General features: G+C 51.0%; 2 protein-coding genes across 2 annotated transcripts in view; both read left to right on the top strand.

Moving 5' to 3' along the window:
* The first annotated feature begins 1,315 nt into the window (after positions 1-1,315).
* Positions 1,316-5,278, top strand: LOC104506952 (transmembrane protein 45B-like). The gene is made up of 5 exons (XM_010148087.1): positions 1,316-1,521; positions 1,868-2,080; positions 3,048-3,232; positions 4,249-4,394; positions 5,161-5,278. Exons 1-5 carry the CDS (start codon positions 1,338-1,340, stop codon positions 5,276-5,278), a joined length of 846 nt encoding a protein of 281 aa, XP_010146389.1. The 5' UTR covers positions 1,316-1,337.
* A 9,192-nt stretch (positions 5,279-14,470) lies between these two features.
* The window catches only part of LOC104506953 (transmembrane protein 45B-like), a 2,534-nt gene continuing 2,042 nt past the window's right edge, over positions 14,471-14,962 (top strand). The window contains 2 exon segments of the mRNA XM_010148088.1: positions 14,471-14,681; positions 14,940-14,962. Coding sequence (XP_010146390.1) covers positions 14,495-14,681; positions 14,940-14,962 — 210 coding nt within the window. The 5' untranslated portion in view covers positions 14,471-14,494.

A 14,962-nucleotide genomic window follows, 5' to 3' on the forward strand; every position in this document is an offset into this window, starting at 1 on the left:
CCTCACGCCCAAATTACCCTTTACGCAGAAGGCAGGCAACAGCAGAATAAGAACGTGTTTTGGTCTATAATGCCGGCTGGTGGGGAGTGAAGCCCAAAATCTAGCCAGGGAAGGTGGTTTAAGGATAACTGGGTCATGGGAGCCCGGGATGGGGAGGTCAGATCCAGTGCCAAACTACACGGCACCTCGTTATGTGCATGGATGGCATCCATGCCGTGAGAGAGCCGGTTCCTGCCCGGCCTTCAGCGCAGCTCGGCACGGAGAAGAGCATTATGGAAAGGAGAAGGAGGTCCTGGGTGCCGGCAGCACAGCCTTTGTTATCAATTAAAAACATCCTAATTGACCAGCCTGACACCACCGGCCCGTGATGGCACCAAGGCAGGCCCCTGAACATATGCCGGAGCCCACATGAAAGAGCTAATCGTTTCTCCACCTAATTAAACAAACCAGCAAATGGCAAACAGGAGCTGGTTGGGTTTTAATTGCTGTAATTCTCCTAGGAAACGGGTCCCCTGGCTCTCCCACAAACCGTGCACGTGTGCGCTCTGGCACAAAGGGGCACGGAGGCTCGGGCAGCTCGGCTGGGATGCCTGGGCTCTGCGCGGTGCAAATCCCAGCTCAGCGATGCTCCGGAGAGAGAGAACGGGTGGGAGGAGGCGGTGATGCAGGGAGCGAGTTGTTTTGTTTGCCCAAACCCCAAATTATTTGCTTCCAGCAGTTTTTGGGGTATTTTTGAAGCTACATTTTTAACAAAATGCTTTGGCTTTGTGAAATAGATGCAGGGTGGGATTTTTTTCCCCTTCCACGGGCTGAAATAATTCCAGGAACTTAAAAACAGATTGGACATAGCACACCACTTCTGTGGCTGCTCAAGGAGCTGCAGAAACACACTGATGTTTACCCCTACACCTTACTGTTTTCCCTGTGTGTTCTCTCTCCTACCCAGCCCCAAAAAGCCCTCTCTGCCCTCTGCTCGCACTCATACCTGCGGAAGGGCAGGAAAAGCAGGAGCTGCTGCTGGGAGAGATCCCAGGGGATGCAAAGTTCGGGCTGGGATGTGTCAGAGATTGCAGCCTCTGCCAAACAAGTCTGGGCTCTCTTTTTTGGACATTTCCTAATCTTGGGGCAAGGACGTCAGAGAGGTCCCAGATGTTCCCACCTCTCACCCTTGGAGGGTTTCCCAGTGCTCCCTCCTATTACCATGTGCCTGGTCAAGCCTTTTCCAGTCCTCCCTGAAAGGGAAATCCCACTTTTTTCCGGCACTATGTCAAATAACTGGTGTAAGGCATGTAATGACGTTGTTTTTCTTTGCCTTGTAGTCAGAGGAGGTTGTCAGGATGGCGAACTTCAAGGGTCACGCGCTTCCAGGCAGTTTCTTCCTGCTCTTTGGGCTGTGGTGGTCTGTGAAATTCCCGCTGCAGCATCTCAGCCAGAAAGTAAATAAGAAATCCCACAGGATTTATTGTTTCCAGCGCGTGGATGCCATCGAAGGGGGAATCAAAATCGTCTTTGCTCTAATAGGTAAGGCTTATATTTTACTGGTTATGCTGGTAACCCCCAGACTGTAGCGATGACTGTACTGGAGCCCTTGCTCCAGAGAAACTGGTCCAGACATGGAAGGATAAGCCCTTGATGTCCATCTTGTCCTGATCTCTACTAGAATTTGCTGTCAAAAGACCAAGTCCCGTACCCCTTCCCAAAGCTGACCTACCATTACTAAGGTCAGGCTTGATTTTTGTATCCAGTCCTTCCTCCCTAACACAAACCCATCAGCTCCCGCTCCAGAACCCCCCCGCACCACTGAGTAGCACCAACCATCGTTGCAAACGCACCGTCAGAAACGGCATGCTCTTGCCTGTCCGCGCAGGGATGCTGGCAGAGCAGTTCGTCCCAGACGGTCCACACTTGTACCTCTACAGCGGGGAGAACCGCGACTGGGTGAAGCTGATGAACTGGCAGCACACCACCATGTACCTCTTCTACGGCCTCTCCGGGGTGGTGGACGTCCTCACCTACGTCTCCCAGGCGGTGCCGCGGGGTCTGGATCGCCTCATGCTCTCCGTGGCTGTGTTCGTTGAAGGTCGGTAGAAGGTGATGCTTGATTTGGGGAGGGATGTTGGGGGGTGAGTCAGAGGGGGACCAAAATTTGCCAGACTGAGATATTGTTCTGAACGCCCCTGAAGATAGGACACATTGTAGGTGATATATTATCGAAAGGGGGGTTGGAGAGAGATGGGAAATACAGGCATCAATAGGTCCTGCCTTTGCCTGGTTTGGGACTTCTGGGGCAGCAGCGGTACAAAGCAGCAGGCCGAGTTTCCTCGTTATGATAAATGGCTGGTGGATGCAGCATTTATCTTACATCTGCAGAGCTGTTTGCGTGCCCCGCGTTCCCTCCCGAGAGCCATTAATTGTACTGCAGGCATCGTCATCCTCATCTGCTTGCACTGCACGTGGCAGATTCGAGTGACTTATTCTGGCTTCAGGACATCATTTTGTCTTCAGGCTGTCTTGCAAGTCACGTGCCAGGATTTCAGGTCCCTCTTGGATCTCACAGGGAAAAGACACTAGGAAATGAAGGCCTTGCTTATATAGGAACCCCTTAATGATGGCACATCTTTTATTTTCCCTTCCCCGATCCCAATGGTTTTGGAAACAGCAGCAGGGACAGCTCAACAGGCGGGTAAGAAAAGGAAATCTATCATTTCCAGCTCCTGAGAAAATGGTGGATTTTAGCAATGGAAAAGCAGGACTCATCAGGAACCTGGCTACAAGGGGAGGGTGATCTGAAGAGGTGGGGGCACCGCCACAGAAAGAAAACCACCCTTCCATTATCCTCTGCCTTTGGTAGATCCTCCTGTCCCAAGGTTGAGCACCTCATCCCTCCAGGATGGTGGGATGCCAGGAGACCTAGAGGGATGGTGTTACGTGGAGTCCCTTGTTTTCGTGGTAACCTGTATCAGTTTGCCAGCCTGGCAGGTGATTTGCTCTATCTGTGGTCATGGCTGAGATTGCTAAAACTCTAAGCATGGTATGTATTTTGGCAGGTTGTCTCTTTTATTATCATGTCCTTCACCGTCCCATGCTGGATCAGCACATCCACTCCCTGCTGCTCATCGCCATCTTTGCGGGGGCCTGCAGCATCATGCTGGAGGTCTTCCTCCGTGACAACATAGTCCTGGAGATGTTCAGAGCTGGTGTCACCATCGTCCAGGGAACGTGGTTTTGGCAGGTCAGTTCTGCTCTCTCTTGCGGAGCGGAGCACTGAGGTGGGAGAGCACTGGGGAAAGAGGAGAAGAAGCCGTACATCACATATCAATCGCATGTCTCTGAAGGATAATTTTGCCAGGCTCACCTCATAAATAGATCATGACCCAGAATGAAAATTTACTTATCACAGGTCATCTCTGATGACTGCTCCTGCTATGTCTTGGCTTATTGCTTCTCTGGGGGGAACAGCGAAAGCGAGTGCTCGCAGCGAGCGAGCACCATTTTGCAGTATCTAACAACCAAGTACTGATTGTTTAATGTGTCTAATGCACCCTGCAGCACTCCCTCTGGTTTAGCGGGAAGATGCAAACCCCACCAAGCGATGAAATGGCTGAGTAAGAACGCGGCCAGCTGCTCGCTTTGGTAGTCGTTGGAGAAACCAAGAGCCTCTCCCAAAACTGGGCTGCCGAAAGGAAATGAGACCTCTCCTCCTCTTTCTCAGCCCCAGGTCTGCGGTGCTAACTCCAACAGTTTGTTCCGAGATTAAAATCTGGGCTGAGCTTGTAAAATACCAAATTGGGTGTTTTTAAAGGATGGCTAGGAGTGTGCGATGCAGAGAGGCAATTGTGTCTGGATATTGCACAGAAAATGAGAGATCAAGGGTGCTGGGAGAGGACTTTTTACAAGAGCCTGTAGTGATAGGACAAGGGGTAATGGGTACAAATTGAAAACAGGGAGGTTTAGATTAGATATCAGGAAGAAATTCTTCACAGAGAGGGTGGTGAGGCACTGGAACAGGTTGCCCAGAGAAGCTGTGGATACCCCATCCCTGGAAGTGTTCAAGGCCAGGCTGGATGTGGCTTTGAGCAACCTGGTCTAGTGGAAGGTGTCCCTGCCCATGGCAGGGGGGTTGGAACTAGATGATCTTTAAGGTCCCTTCCAACCCAAACCATTCTGTGATTCTATGACCACAGGTGCAGACTTGTTCTGTGCGATTTGGTTTTTCCCCTAAGCTAATAAATTCCTTGTTCCACCCAGATCGGGGTTGTGCTGTTCCAGCCGTGGGGAGGTCCAACGTGGGATGAGAAGGACCACAGCAACATCATGTTCCTCACCATGTGCTTCTTCTGGCACTGGGCAGTCGCTGTGGCCGTCCTGGCTGTAAACTACACTCTTGCTTACTGGTATGACTGGGGCATGAATGTGGGGCAAGGGCGGGATGGACAGATGGGGATGGGGATGGTTGGAGCGAGATGCAGATGTGCTCCACCCGCTCCTGGAGTACAAAGTCACAGCTGAATAAGCAGCCCCTGACTACTGTGAGTTTTAGGGCAGGGCGACAAGCACGCACGGTGTTTGCCGAGTGCACGGAATATAAAATAATGTCAGCAAGAGACACGGGCATTAAACACGGAGAAGTCAAATCACCGAGCCCCTGAAGCTGCTCCTGGAGGTCACACCGCTTTTTTTTTCCCTGCACCGAGTGCTGGAAGTCAAACTTTAATTTGATAGAGAAATCAAAGCGTTACCAGGACCCCCTGACACTTTGTCCCCTCCCTTGCAAGGATTTCAAAGCAGTTGACGGTCACGGAGTTATTACAGGTGTAACAGCTAAACCACAGCCAGCTCCTGGCATGGCTTTTCCAAGAGGGTGGGAAGGGGACATGATCTCACTTTCAGGGGTGCTCCTATGGCCTATGAGCCTCTAAGGGATGCTGCATGGCTTGCTGAGACGTGGGCTGCAGAAGGGATGGTCCAGTCTACGCAAGCCAATAGACTTTATAGAGAACAAAAAAAAACCCCACCCACCCCCCCAGCCAGTGTTTTAGGGCCTCTATAATAGTTTCTCCCCCTCTGTGTATTCATTACCAGTGCACTTTGCTCCCCCAAGGTGAGTAGCACCAGTTTGGGTGGTTTTGCTAATGGTGATTTATTGCCCACCTGTTGCAGCTGCATCCAGAGGTGCAGGAGAGGCAGCGGAGAGCCCTACATCGGCCTCGGAGTCCGGCAGCAGAAGTGTGACTCGAGCTCCCAAGCCACCTTCTTAAATGGATCTGATGAAGAGTGAGGAGGGTGCAATCTCCTTCTCCAAATACACGAGGAATACATTTTCTAGAAGGAAAAAATAAATTTTAAATCTAATTAAATATTTATGTTTTGGAAGAGCAAAGAGAGGAGTCACCGTTCTGCTACTGGGAAGTTTGTTGAGCGCACGGGTGGGATCTGCCCTCCCTCCATACCCAAATATCGCCGTCTCTGAAACGAGCACTGTTTGCAGTGATTTTCAGCAACAAAATTAAGTGCAGAAATTCAACATGACCAGATTGCTTCGTCCCACGATTGTTTCCATAGCGATGGAGGGCATCCTTTGGCCAGCTGACTCCTCCAAGCGCCTGGAGGCTTTGACCCGCTGTCATTGAAGTCAGGGAAACCTCCAAGCTTGAGGTGATGTACCTCCAGACCAAGGCATCATCCCAAGGAGGAAGAGTGAAAGACTGGTGAAATGGAGATCATGTCAAATTTGCAACATCATGGTTTGATTGCACACAATACAAATTTTATTAGCGAGGCTTTGAACCGAAGAGGGGCTTTGCTAATAGTTTTCGTGTTCACTTAAAGGCTGAAAGAGTGAATAAACGTGAAATAAAAATCCTCACTGAGCTGATATCCTTAAATTTAAGTCTGAAAAATTATAGGGTGTGTAATAATAGCTTAGACAAATCCATCCCTCAGACCTGTAAAGCCTGAAGGGCTGTAAGATACATGGCTAAGCAGCAGGGATTCAGAAAACATCCCAGTTTCCGTTGAAAATAAACCCCTCAGCTTGGAAAGTGAGACGAAACAGGCACACGTTTTGTTTTTAGGCTGCCTTTGCCAGCTAAATTTTTGCAAAAAGTGACTGGAAATGTCACCTCCTAGATAGGAGGAAAATGTGCCAGTAGTGAGTACGGGGATTAAAAATACGTACATATATATAAAATAAACAGCAGCACAAGCTGAATTGCGACTGTTCATGTCTCAAACCCCGGGGCTGGAAGGATGCTCTGCGCTGAAGTCTTCTCACGGCTGCGTAACGGGGGGGTGGGGATGGATGGCAACTGAATTCTGTGCTCGCGATGAGCAGGAAAGCAGCTCCTGGCAGGTCCAAGCATTTGCGACTCTGCTCGCACCCAGGGAAGGCAAATCTCCCCTTTCAACACCCTTTCCCCTGTGCAAAGAGACCGTTGCAGACTAAGGGGGCTACTGACTGGATTTTATTGCTTAGTATCAGTGCTGTAAGGGCTAATGAGCTTTCCTTGAATGCCGGCTTCCCCATATTTCCATCCCTGAGATGGTTTATTTTGCAGGGCTGAATAATGGGAGGTGCAAACAGGCTCGGTGGGTAGAGAATTCAGCAGCAGAGCAACACATCTCCGTAAATCCATCCGATAAAGGCTGTGCAATTAAGTCTCATGAGTTGTAACCGCTGAACACGATGAGAATTTTGCAGATATATTTTTTTTTCTGCCAAGTGGAGTAGTTTTTCTAAACTGTGCGAATTCCTCTTGCTGCTATGGTGAGACACGACCCAGGAGGAGCGTTTTGCAGGCTGCAGCCTGCTAATGCACAGAGAAAACCCTATTTGCAAGGTGACAAACCGAGTTACCTCGAGGGCTGCAGGACAGAAATCAGCTTAATTGAACAGCAAAAAAAGACCTTGCGTGGTGCCCTGAATTATTTCTGGCCTGCTCTGGATTATTTTCTCTTAGAAAACAGAGTGAACGTCCCTATTCCCATTAAATAAGCCACATGAGGGCAGCACCAGGTGGGAAAGCTGGTGCTGGATGTGGAGGATCCTACCCCAGGCTGGCTGAGGTTACACTCACCTTGCAGCCACCCCCAGAAGTCAGAGGTTATTTCCACCCGAGGGCACACAGATAAAAGCTGGGCTTGGTTTTTAAACTCCTTTACTCTCGAAGGTGGGAGGGGGTTGATTTAATTCTTCACGTCTCTCTTTGCTGCTCTGGATCAAGTCTCCATCTCGTTTCACCCCGAGGTTTTCTTTGTCCCTTGTCACTACGTGGCCAGAAAACACTTTTCTCCTCTGTAGCCCCCTGTGTCTGGGATAGTTTCTGTCTGCTTCATTAAATCCCTGCTCCTAACAAACATCCCAGGACTGTCAGAATAGTGCTCGCTAATTTGTTTTCCAACTCCGGAGCGCATTCTTTCCCGAGGTATGAAGGTCAGCGAAGGAGGAGAGATACAGCCTGTGATTAAGTCAGAAAATACAGGTGGTGTTCATGGCTGGGTGAGAATTAAGGATTTTTGTTGCAGCTAAAAACCACGTTTGTAAATAGCTTTGGTACCCAAACGAGGGCATGAAGGTTGCTGGGTGCACAGTGAGTGGTCCAGAGGGTTTATTATACAGCCAGGTGTCATCACAAGCCATCCTCACGTTTATTGTGGGATAGATGTACCAGGACAGTCCTAATCGGAGTATTGCTTTTAACACAACCTTAATATCAACCACTAGGCCTGGATTGTGGGTTTTTCACCATATAAATTGTATTATCAGCTGATGTCTTGAGACTTTGTACCGGACCCATTGGCCGTGCAGCTGGAGTGGAGCTGGGCTCTATCTGTATCCATATCCACAGCCAGCTTTAAGGGGATGGTAATGCCCTGGGTGATGTCTCGAGGGTGGTTTTTGTCTTGAGTAACTACAGCTTGATGTTGTTGGATGGTATCACTCAAGGGTGGGGGCTGCCGTTGTTCCTGAAAGAAGTGACCTGCTCATCCGAGGCAGGAAGGAGCTGCTGATCTAACCTCCTCTTACGAAGGAACCCAGGCAACACCCCCCCCCCCGGCCCTGAAAACAGCCAAATATCTTGGCAGCTGGCTCTTCCTCCTGCTCAAAAGACAAACCCTTCATCAAGAGCCCTAGCACAGCCCGTCCACGAGCCACTCATCACTGGGGCAAAGATAGGATCTACCACGGCCACCCTTCCTGGCCTCGTTTATGTAAGGCTGAAACGATGGTGTAGGCAGCAGAACAAGCCCTGCCTATGCTCATGCCACCTGCTTCACCTCCTCTGTTGCCTGTTTATGAAAGCTGGTGGTAGCATTCGTCATAATAATAATAATAATACTTTGCACTTCCCGAACAACCATCCATCTGCAGCGCTCGAGCTGCTGGCAAACCTTTAATTAGATTGAGCCTCCCACCACCCCCAGGAAGTAGGCAAACATTATCGCATTTTTTCATTAGCGCCGAGGCTGACGATGAACCTTCGGGGAGAGGATGCTGCAGTTACAGCTGAGGAAATACAAGAAAAAGAAGGAAAAACTATTTTAATAAAATCAGATTCTGTTGGGGGTTTAGGACACTGCCTTCCCCGGTCTCTCCCGGGGAGGAAGGGGAGGGCAGGCGTGTGCTGGTACAACCCAGTAACAGCGGTTTGTAGCTAAGGAGCTGTAATGGAGTTGCACCCTGCAGTGATTTTTAGCACGCGCGCTGCGTAAGCGACCTGCTCTGTGATTTGGGGGGGGGAGGGTTGCCATCCTGTCTCTGGGTAACCCCTCATCGAGCTGTTGTTCCCAACCACTTCTCACGGTTTTATCCTCGTTTTTAGTGTGGGGATGGTTTAAAAGGCTGGAAAACCCTTTTCCTCAACCATTTCATGCACCTGCAACTTTTGTTCCCTGTTTTCCCTGTTTGTTTCCCTGTTTAAATTACCTGGCAGGTAGTTTAATACAAGTTGCCCTTTCCGTAGAAACCTTTCTCTGTGGGCTTTACTCTTTGCTGGCCCTTTAATTTCCATGGAAAAAGGCACCTTCAGCCCTTGAGCAGATACTTTTCAGCTGGGCCTCGTTCCTTCCGTCTCCATCCAGCTGCTGCCCTCTCAGCTTGTGCTTTCCCACTTTCTCCAAGGGCTCGATTTGTCCTGTCCTGTGATGAGCTGCCTTCTGGGGTAATGGTTTGTTGACCTGGCTGGTTGCAGGAAAGAAAACCGAGCTGCAAGGAGGCTCTTGATGGTGTCATTGCTCTTTTTCCAGAAAAAAAAAAAAGGGTATGTTTACTTGCTGTATTGATTTTAGGGGTAGGTCTGTAGGGAAGAGTTTTTACAGGGGTCACAATTTCTCTTTGCATTTGGGGCTTAATGTAGTAGCACCCTGCGAGCGCCTGAAGCTGCAGTTTGGGTGAAGTTACCTGTGTTTGTGGAAGCTTCTCTGCTGCCATGGGCTTCCCTGATGTTACAGAAGCTTTTTGCATGTGTGCTCAGCCCTTGGCAACGCGTCTTGCTCCCCGAGGGCTGTTGGAGACGAGCAGTGACGGACGTACGGCACGGGTATGTGCCAGCGTCACCACCAGCTTCTTGTTTTCTTTCCTTCCTCCTACTTGCTACCACCGATACAGAGCTAATGGGTGCAAAAAAGCTCCTGGCTATGGCTTGGTGGCTTTTACGGCTATGCTGGAGGACAGCCAACACCCCAGGGAGGGTGGTGCAGGCTGGTTTGCTTCCGTGCTATGCCAGCCTTGGGGCTGCCCTGGGGCGCTGGCTCTCGGCAGGGCTGGGCATGGCTTACCCTGCGGCCTCGCTTGGGATTGGTTTTGGTCGCACGAGGAGTTATGTGCGTGTGGTTGCAACCTGGAGAAATACTGGGTTATGAATGCACTGAGTGGGTGTTAGTGGTCCTCGGGTGGTCAGAGACTCAGGTGGCAATGGGTGTTTCTCTGCTGTCTTGGAATCACGGAATTGTGATATGGGTTGGAAGGGCCCTTAAAGACCATCCAGTTCCAACCCCCTGCCATGGGCGGGGACACCTTCCACTAGACCAGGTTGCTCAGTCTCGTTGTCCTCCTCCTCTTGGCTGCTGTGGGCTGGGAGATGGATCTCAGAAGGGCCCTGCTCCGGTTTGCAAGCTGCTGGCCCAAAATCTCCTGTCTGCAGGCACTTTTTATAAGGTCACCCCCACCCCCCTCCAGAAGGGTTATCGTGTACCTGGCAGCCCAGTTCAGAATCTTCAGAGCTCTTCCTCCGGAGTCTGGCCATGTTGGACGATGCTGCAGCCTTGTCTCCTCTTGGCTCCTTCCCCAGTCATCAAAAAAACTCCACATAATATAGGTGGTTGCCATGGAAACGGGAATTGGCTGCTCATCCTGATTTTTGTGGCAAACTCCATGAGACTTTTTTTTTTTAAAATAGCAGACAGGAGGTGTCCCAGGTTGTGAAAGCTGGTTGACTCAGCGTGCCTTGAACTGGCCCCCGGGACGTTCGGCTCTAAACATCCTGTCTAAGGGCCACCTCCCCGTGGTGGCTTCTCCCTTTATCTGCCTCTTCTGAGTAATAACCGCTCCTTGCTGCCACAGCTGGAGCGGGAGAAGGTCAGGCAGGAGTTGCAGGTAAACTCTTCTACCCTTAGAGAGGAATACGTTGGTGTGCTGCTGTGCGCAGGATGGATGTGGCTGCTTGAGCTTGGGGAGAAGGGAGATGGGGGGAGTCCATCTCTGCAAGGCAAAGGATTAGTGGGATGACAGCCACCAACGGGGCCGGTGGAAGCTGATGAAAGCAGCCTGCTGGCAACCTGTGGCTTTAGCTCTTTTTTGGGGGGGTTACCAGGTTCTGGAGGTGCCTCATGGCAGAGGAGAAAGAAGGCTTGTGCTTCTTCTGTTGGGTGAGGGCTGTTGGCAGAGGAGAGATGTGCCAGTGTAGCAAGGATGGAGGAGGATCTACAAAGACAAGACCCTCCAAATGCCCGTGGCATTCAGGCTGGCTCTCCTGGCATGCTGCTCTCCCTGCCAGGCTGACGGTTGCACCCACGGGTGCTTGTAGGGGATACTTGTGTGTCCACATGGACAGCATCCTCCTGGCAGCATCGATTCCTCCTGCATCAGAGGGACCAAGTCCCCATGCAGGGCCGAAATCGTTGATGGTGATGGACCCGGAGCTGTGCCACTCCTGGGAGAGAGCCTGGGAATTGGGCAGAAATGCCGTCCTTCGCGAGCTGAACCTGGGGAGCCTGCGAGCAAGTCAGCGCAAGGTACCCTAAGGAGAGCAGGCAGCTCCCGGATGGCTGTTAAGCAAAAGCTGGAAGCTGTGGAGGGAGAAGGGCAGCTCAGGTAATAACTTCTGACTGCAGCCGTATTTCAAGTCCTCTGACACACAAACTAGCTTACAGGAAAAATAAATTACCCGGGTGCCTCTCCTCAACTGGTGCTCTCTTCCCTGGCTGTGGCTCACTGGGAGCTTAATCAGCTTTTATGTGAGCGTGGACTCAAATGCCGGAGCTGGGGGGAGCCGGCGGGTGAGAGGTATCAGGGTTGGGCTTGGTGGGCTGTGTCAGTGTGTGTGGGGGGGGTTGTTTTTCTGTGCCTTAAATATGTGAGCTGTGCAAGTGCCCTGTTGCTTGGAAACATGTCTGGTTTCTCTGCTGTTTTGTAAAAGGAGGTGGGTTTGAGTGGGTTACATCCAAGCTTCTGCTTGACTGAAGGGTGGGTTTGGGACAGCTCTTGCTTAGCAGAGAGGTCCCAGGATATGTGGTGGATGCTGAAGCACTGTGTCCAGGTGATGGGAAGCCAAGGGGACTCATGACAACTACCAAATGATTTGCTGAACTGGGCTGCTGGGAGGTTACAAAGCGAAAGGGTCCCCCGGCACCAAAAAGGAGAGTAAGGCTACTCCTCTGGGGAGAGGGATGGTTGAGGTAGAAGACCCCAGGGACAGCTCTGAAACGCTGTGGTTTGGGGTCTGGAGGTAACTGAGGTGAAGGGGGAACAACCGGTGGTGATAAATCCCTGTGTTGATGCCGGTGTGGCTTGGAGCAACCTCTGGAGCTGCAGGTGGGACGTGTCAGTTGTCATTTCTGATGCTCAGGCACTGGGATGTCTCTGCTCTTCTTCTCTCCTCTAATTAAACGTGTCAAATTAACTCTCCTGCTGTGTATCTCAATCAGGGTATGCTTCTGACTCCAGCTTCAGGCTGTTGCCCTCGCAATCACAGTCCCTGTAGGACAATGGTGACATTTGGTTATAGATCGTGCAATTGTGCGCCGCTTAAATGCGCTTTAATAGTGTTTGTTCTTAGTCACTTCAGCGTGTGGATGTCTGTGCAAGGGAGATATGTGCCCTGGACTGGGTGTCTAGGCTATAATCAGGACAGACATGGGTTGTCCTGGGGCATGAGTTGTCCCTCCCTAATGCAGGCACCCAAAACACAGCAGGAAGCCATCACCAATCCCTCAAACAGCTCCAGGATGAGGCGTTTCTCATATCCCTGAAAGGCTGTTTAGTAACTTCCCTCCTGAAAAGAAACCTTAGCACGGTGTAAACAGTTTTGAGCCTTTCCCGGATTACCCATGTCCGGGAGATGCAAGGGATGACGATGGTCTCTAAACCCTTGCCCACGCAGAGCTGAACCAGTTCAACTCCGGCTCTGCAGCCAAAACCCGATCAGGGACGTCTTGCAGAGCTCTCCCTCACCTAAGGCACTTGCCACGCCACATCCTACCCTTATTTTGCAGTACCTAATTACTTGCTAGTGTGGGAGGACTCGGAGAACGTGCTGGAGTTGTTCATCCAGCCTCTGCAATTGGCTTTGGTATTTATAAACATGGCGAGGATGTGATTTGTGATGCAAGGGCAAGTTGGTGTGGTAGCTTCAGGATGAGTAATCTGCCTTCTGAGCACATCCCAGCTGTAGGAAAGGACCAGAAAGCCCATGGGGAGGGAAAGACGGAGACCTCCTTAGGTGGTAGCTGCATACAGAGAGCAAGGAGAGAGGTCTTGCAGGAAGAAAGCTTGCTGGAAAGCTGCCTGGCGGAGAGGGACCTGGGGGTGTTGGTTGACGGCCGATTGAACATGAGCCAGCAGTGTGCCCAGGTGGCCAAGAAGCCCAACGGCATCTTGGCTTGGATCAAAAACAGCGTGGCCAGCAGGTCCAGGGATGTGATTCTCCCCCTGTACTCGGCACTGGTGAGGCCGCACCTCGAGTACTGTGTGCAGTTTTGGGCCCCTCACTACAAGAAAGACATTGAGGCCCTGGAGCGTGTCCAGAGAAGGGCCACAAAACTGGTGAAGGGTCTGGAGAATATGTCTTATGAGGAGCGACTGAGGGAACTGGGCTTGTTTAGCCTGGAGAAGAGGAGGCTGAGAGGAGACCTGATCACTGCCTACAACTACCTGAAAGGAGGTTGTGGAGAAGTGGGTGTTGGTCTCTTCTCCCTAATGACAGATGATCGGACGAGGGGGAATGGACTCAAGCTGCGCCAGGGGAGGCTTAGATTGGATGTAAGGAAGAAGTTCTTCACCGAAAGGGTTATCACACACTGGAACAGGCTGCCCAGGGAGGTGGTGGAGTCACCGTCCCTGGATGTGTTTAAGAGACGGGTGGATGAGGTGCTGAAAGATATGGTTTAGTGGTGGACAGATACGGTTGGACTGGATGATCTCTAAGGTCTTTTCCAACCTAGTGATTCTATGATTCTATGATCCTAAGAAACAAGACCAAGCTGAGGTAAATCAAAAGTTCACTGCTGTAAGAATTTAGGTCGTTAATTATTCCCTTCTGGGCTTGCTGCTCTGGGTTTTTTTCCCCAACAATTTGAGTATGGGCTTAAATACTCTGCAGGATATGACTTTGTCTGTGGTAGCCGGTTGTGCTGCTGTCCCTCTGCTCCTCTCCACCCTTACTGGCACCCGGCAGCCTTGGTCTGGCTTATCAGGAAGGCAAGTGTTGTGCCTTTAGTCTTCAAGCTCTTCCTCTGATGAAATCTCTTACCCTTGTGTCAACATGAAGGTATTGTGGAATATGCATGAGGCTCCTTTTGGAAACGGTAATGGTTCCTGGGTTGCCACCTCCTGTTGCAGCAGGGCCCAGCAAAGCCTTGGCTGGCTGGATTCACACCCTGGTAATTATCTAGTTTGGAGGGATTTTATGTTCCGAGGAAACAATTGTCATGTTGCTTTTTATTAGGACAAATTTTGTTTTGGTTCCTCTTTAAAAGCACGTAGCTGCTCGGCTTTCTTGGGCACTAATGTACTTTTTTCTCAGTCACGATGTGTCTGTGCATGCAGCCACATACATACAAACGTATACACGTATATACAGTGGTGCACAGTGACCACTTCTCCACGGTGCTGTCCCATCTTGGTATTACCTCTTTCCAGCTGATCCAGAGCCGTGCGGAGCTGCTCTGTCAGGCCGCAGCTCCCTGGGGATGCTGAGTAGCCTGACACCTCCCGTGGGGATGCTTTGAGTCCGTCACCAGGCACTGTTTGTCCTTGCAGGTCCAGCAAGCGAGTCCGATGCCGACGAGCTTCCTTGGCAGTGCCCTCCGGGGCACCTTCTTCTGCATTTTTGGTCTCTGGTGGTCCGTGCGATACCCCCTGAAGTATCTCAGGCGGAAGGCCAATGCTGAGGGTCAGCCAAGCTATGGGGTCCAGCGCGTGGAATTCTTCGAAGGGGCGGTCAAAGCTTTCTTTGCTCTAGCAGGTAAGAGGTGAGGTTGGTCTCTGCCCCAGTATCTACCGGCACTGCGGCCGCTCTCTCCCATGGGGCTGTTTGTAGCGGGAAGCGGCCGGTGTGGGAGGGCTTGGGGACGTGCTTGTGGCACACTCTGTGATGGGACCTTGCTACCGTTCTTCTGGGCAAATACCACTACAGTTTCACCACTGAAAATAAAGGTTTCCTGCAAGTTTGTCCCTTCCCTCATGTAAAAGGAAAAGCATGACCTTTCCATTCCCTGCCTAGGGATACTGGTGGAGCAGTTTATT

This window comes from Eurypyga helias, unplaced genomic scaffold, assembly GCF_000690775.1.
Source record: "Eurypyga helias isolate BGI_N326 unplaced genomic scaffold, ASM69077v1 scaffold10233, whole genome shotgun sequence".
Classification (NCBI taxonomy): domain Eukaryota; kingdom Metazoa; phylum Chordata; class Aves; order Eurypygiformes; family Eurypygidae; genus Eurypyga; species Eurypyga helias.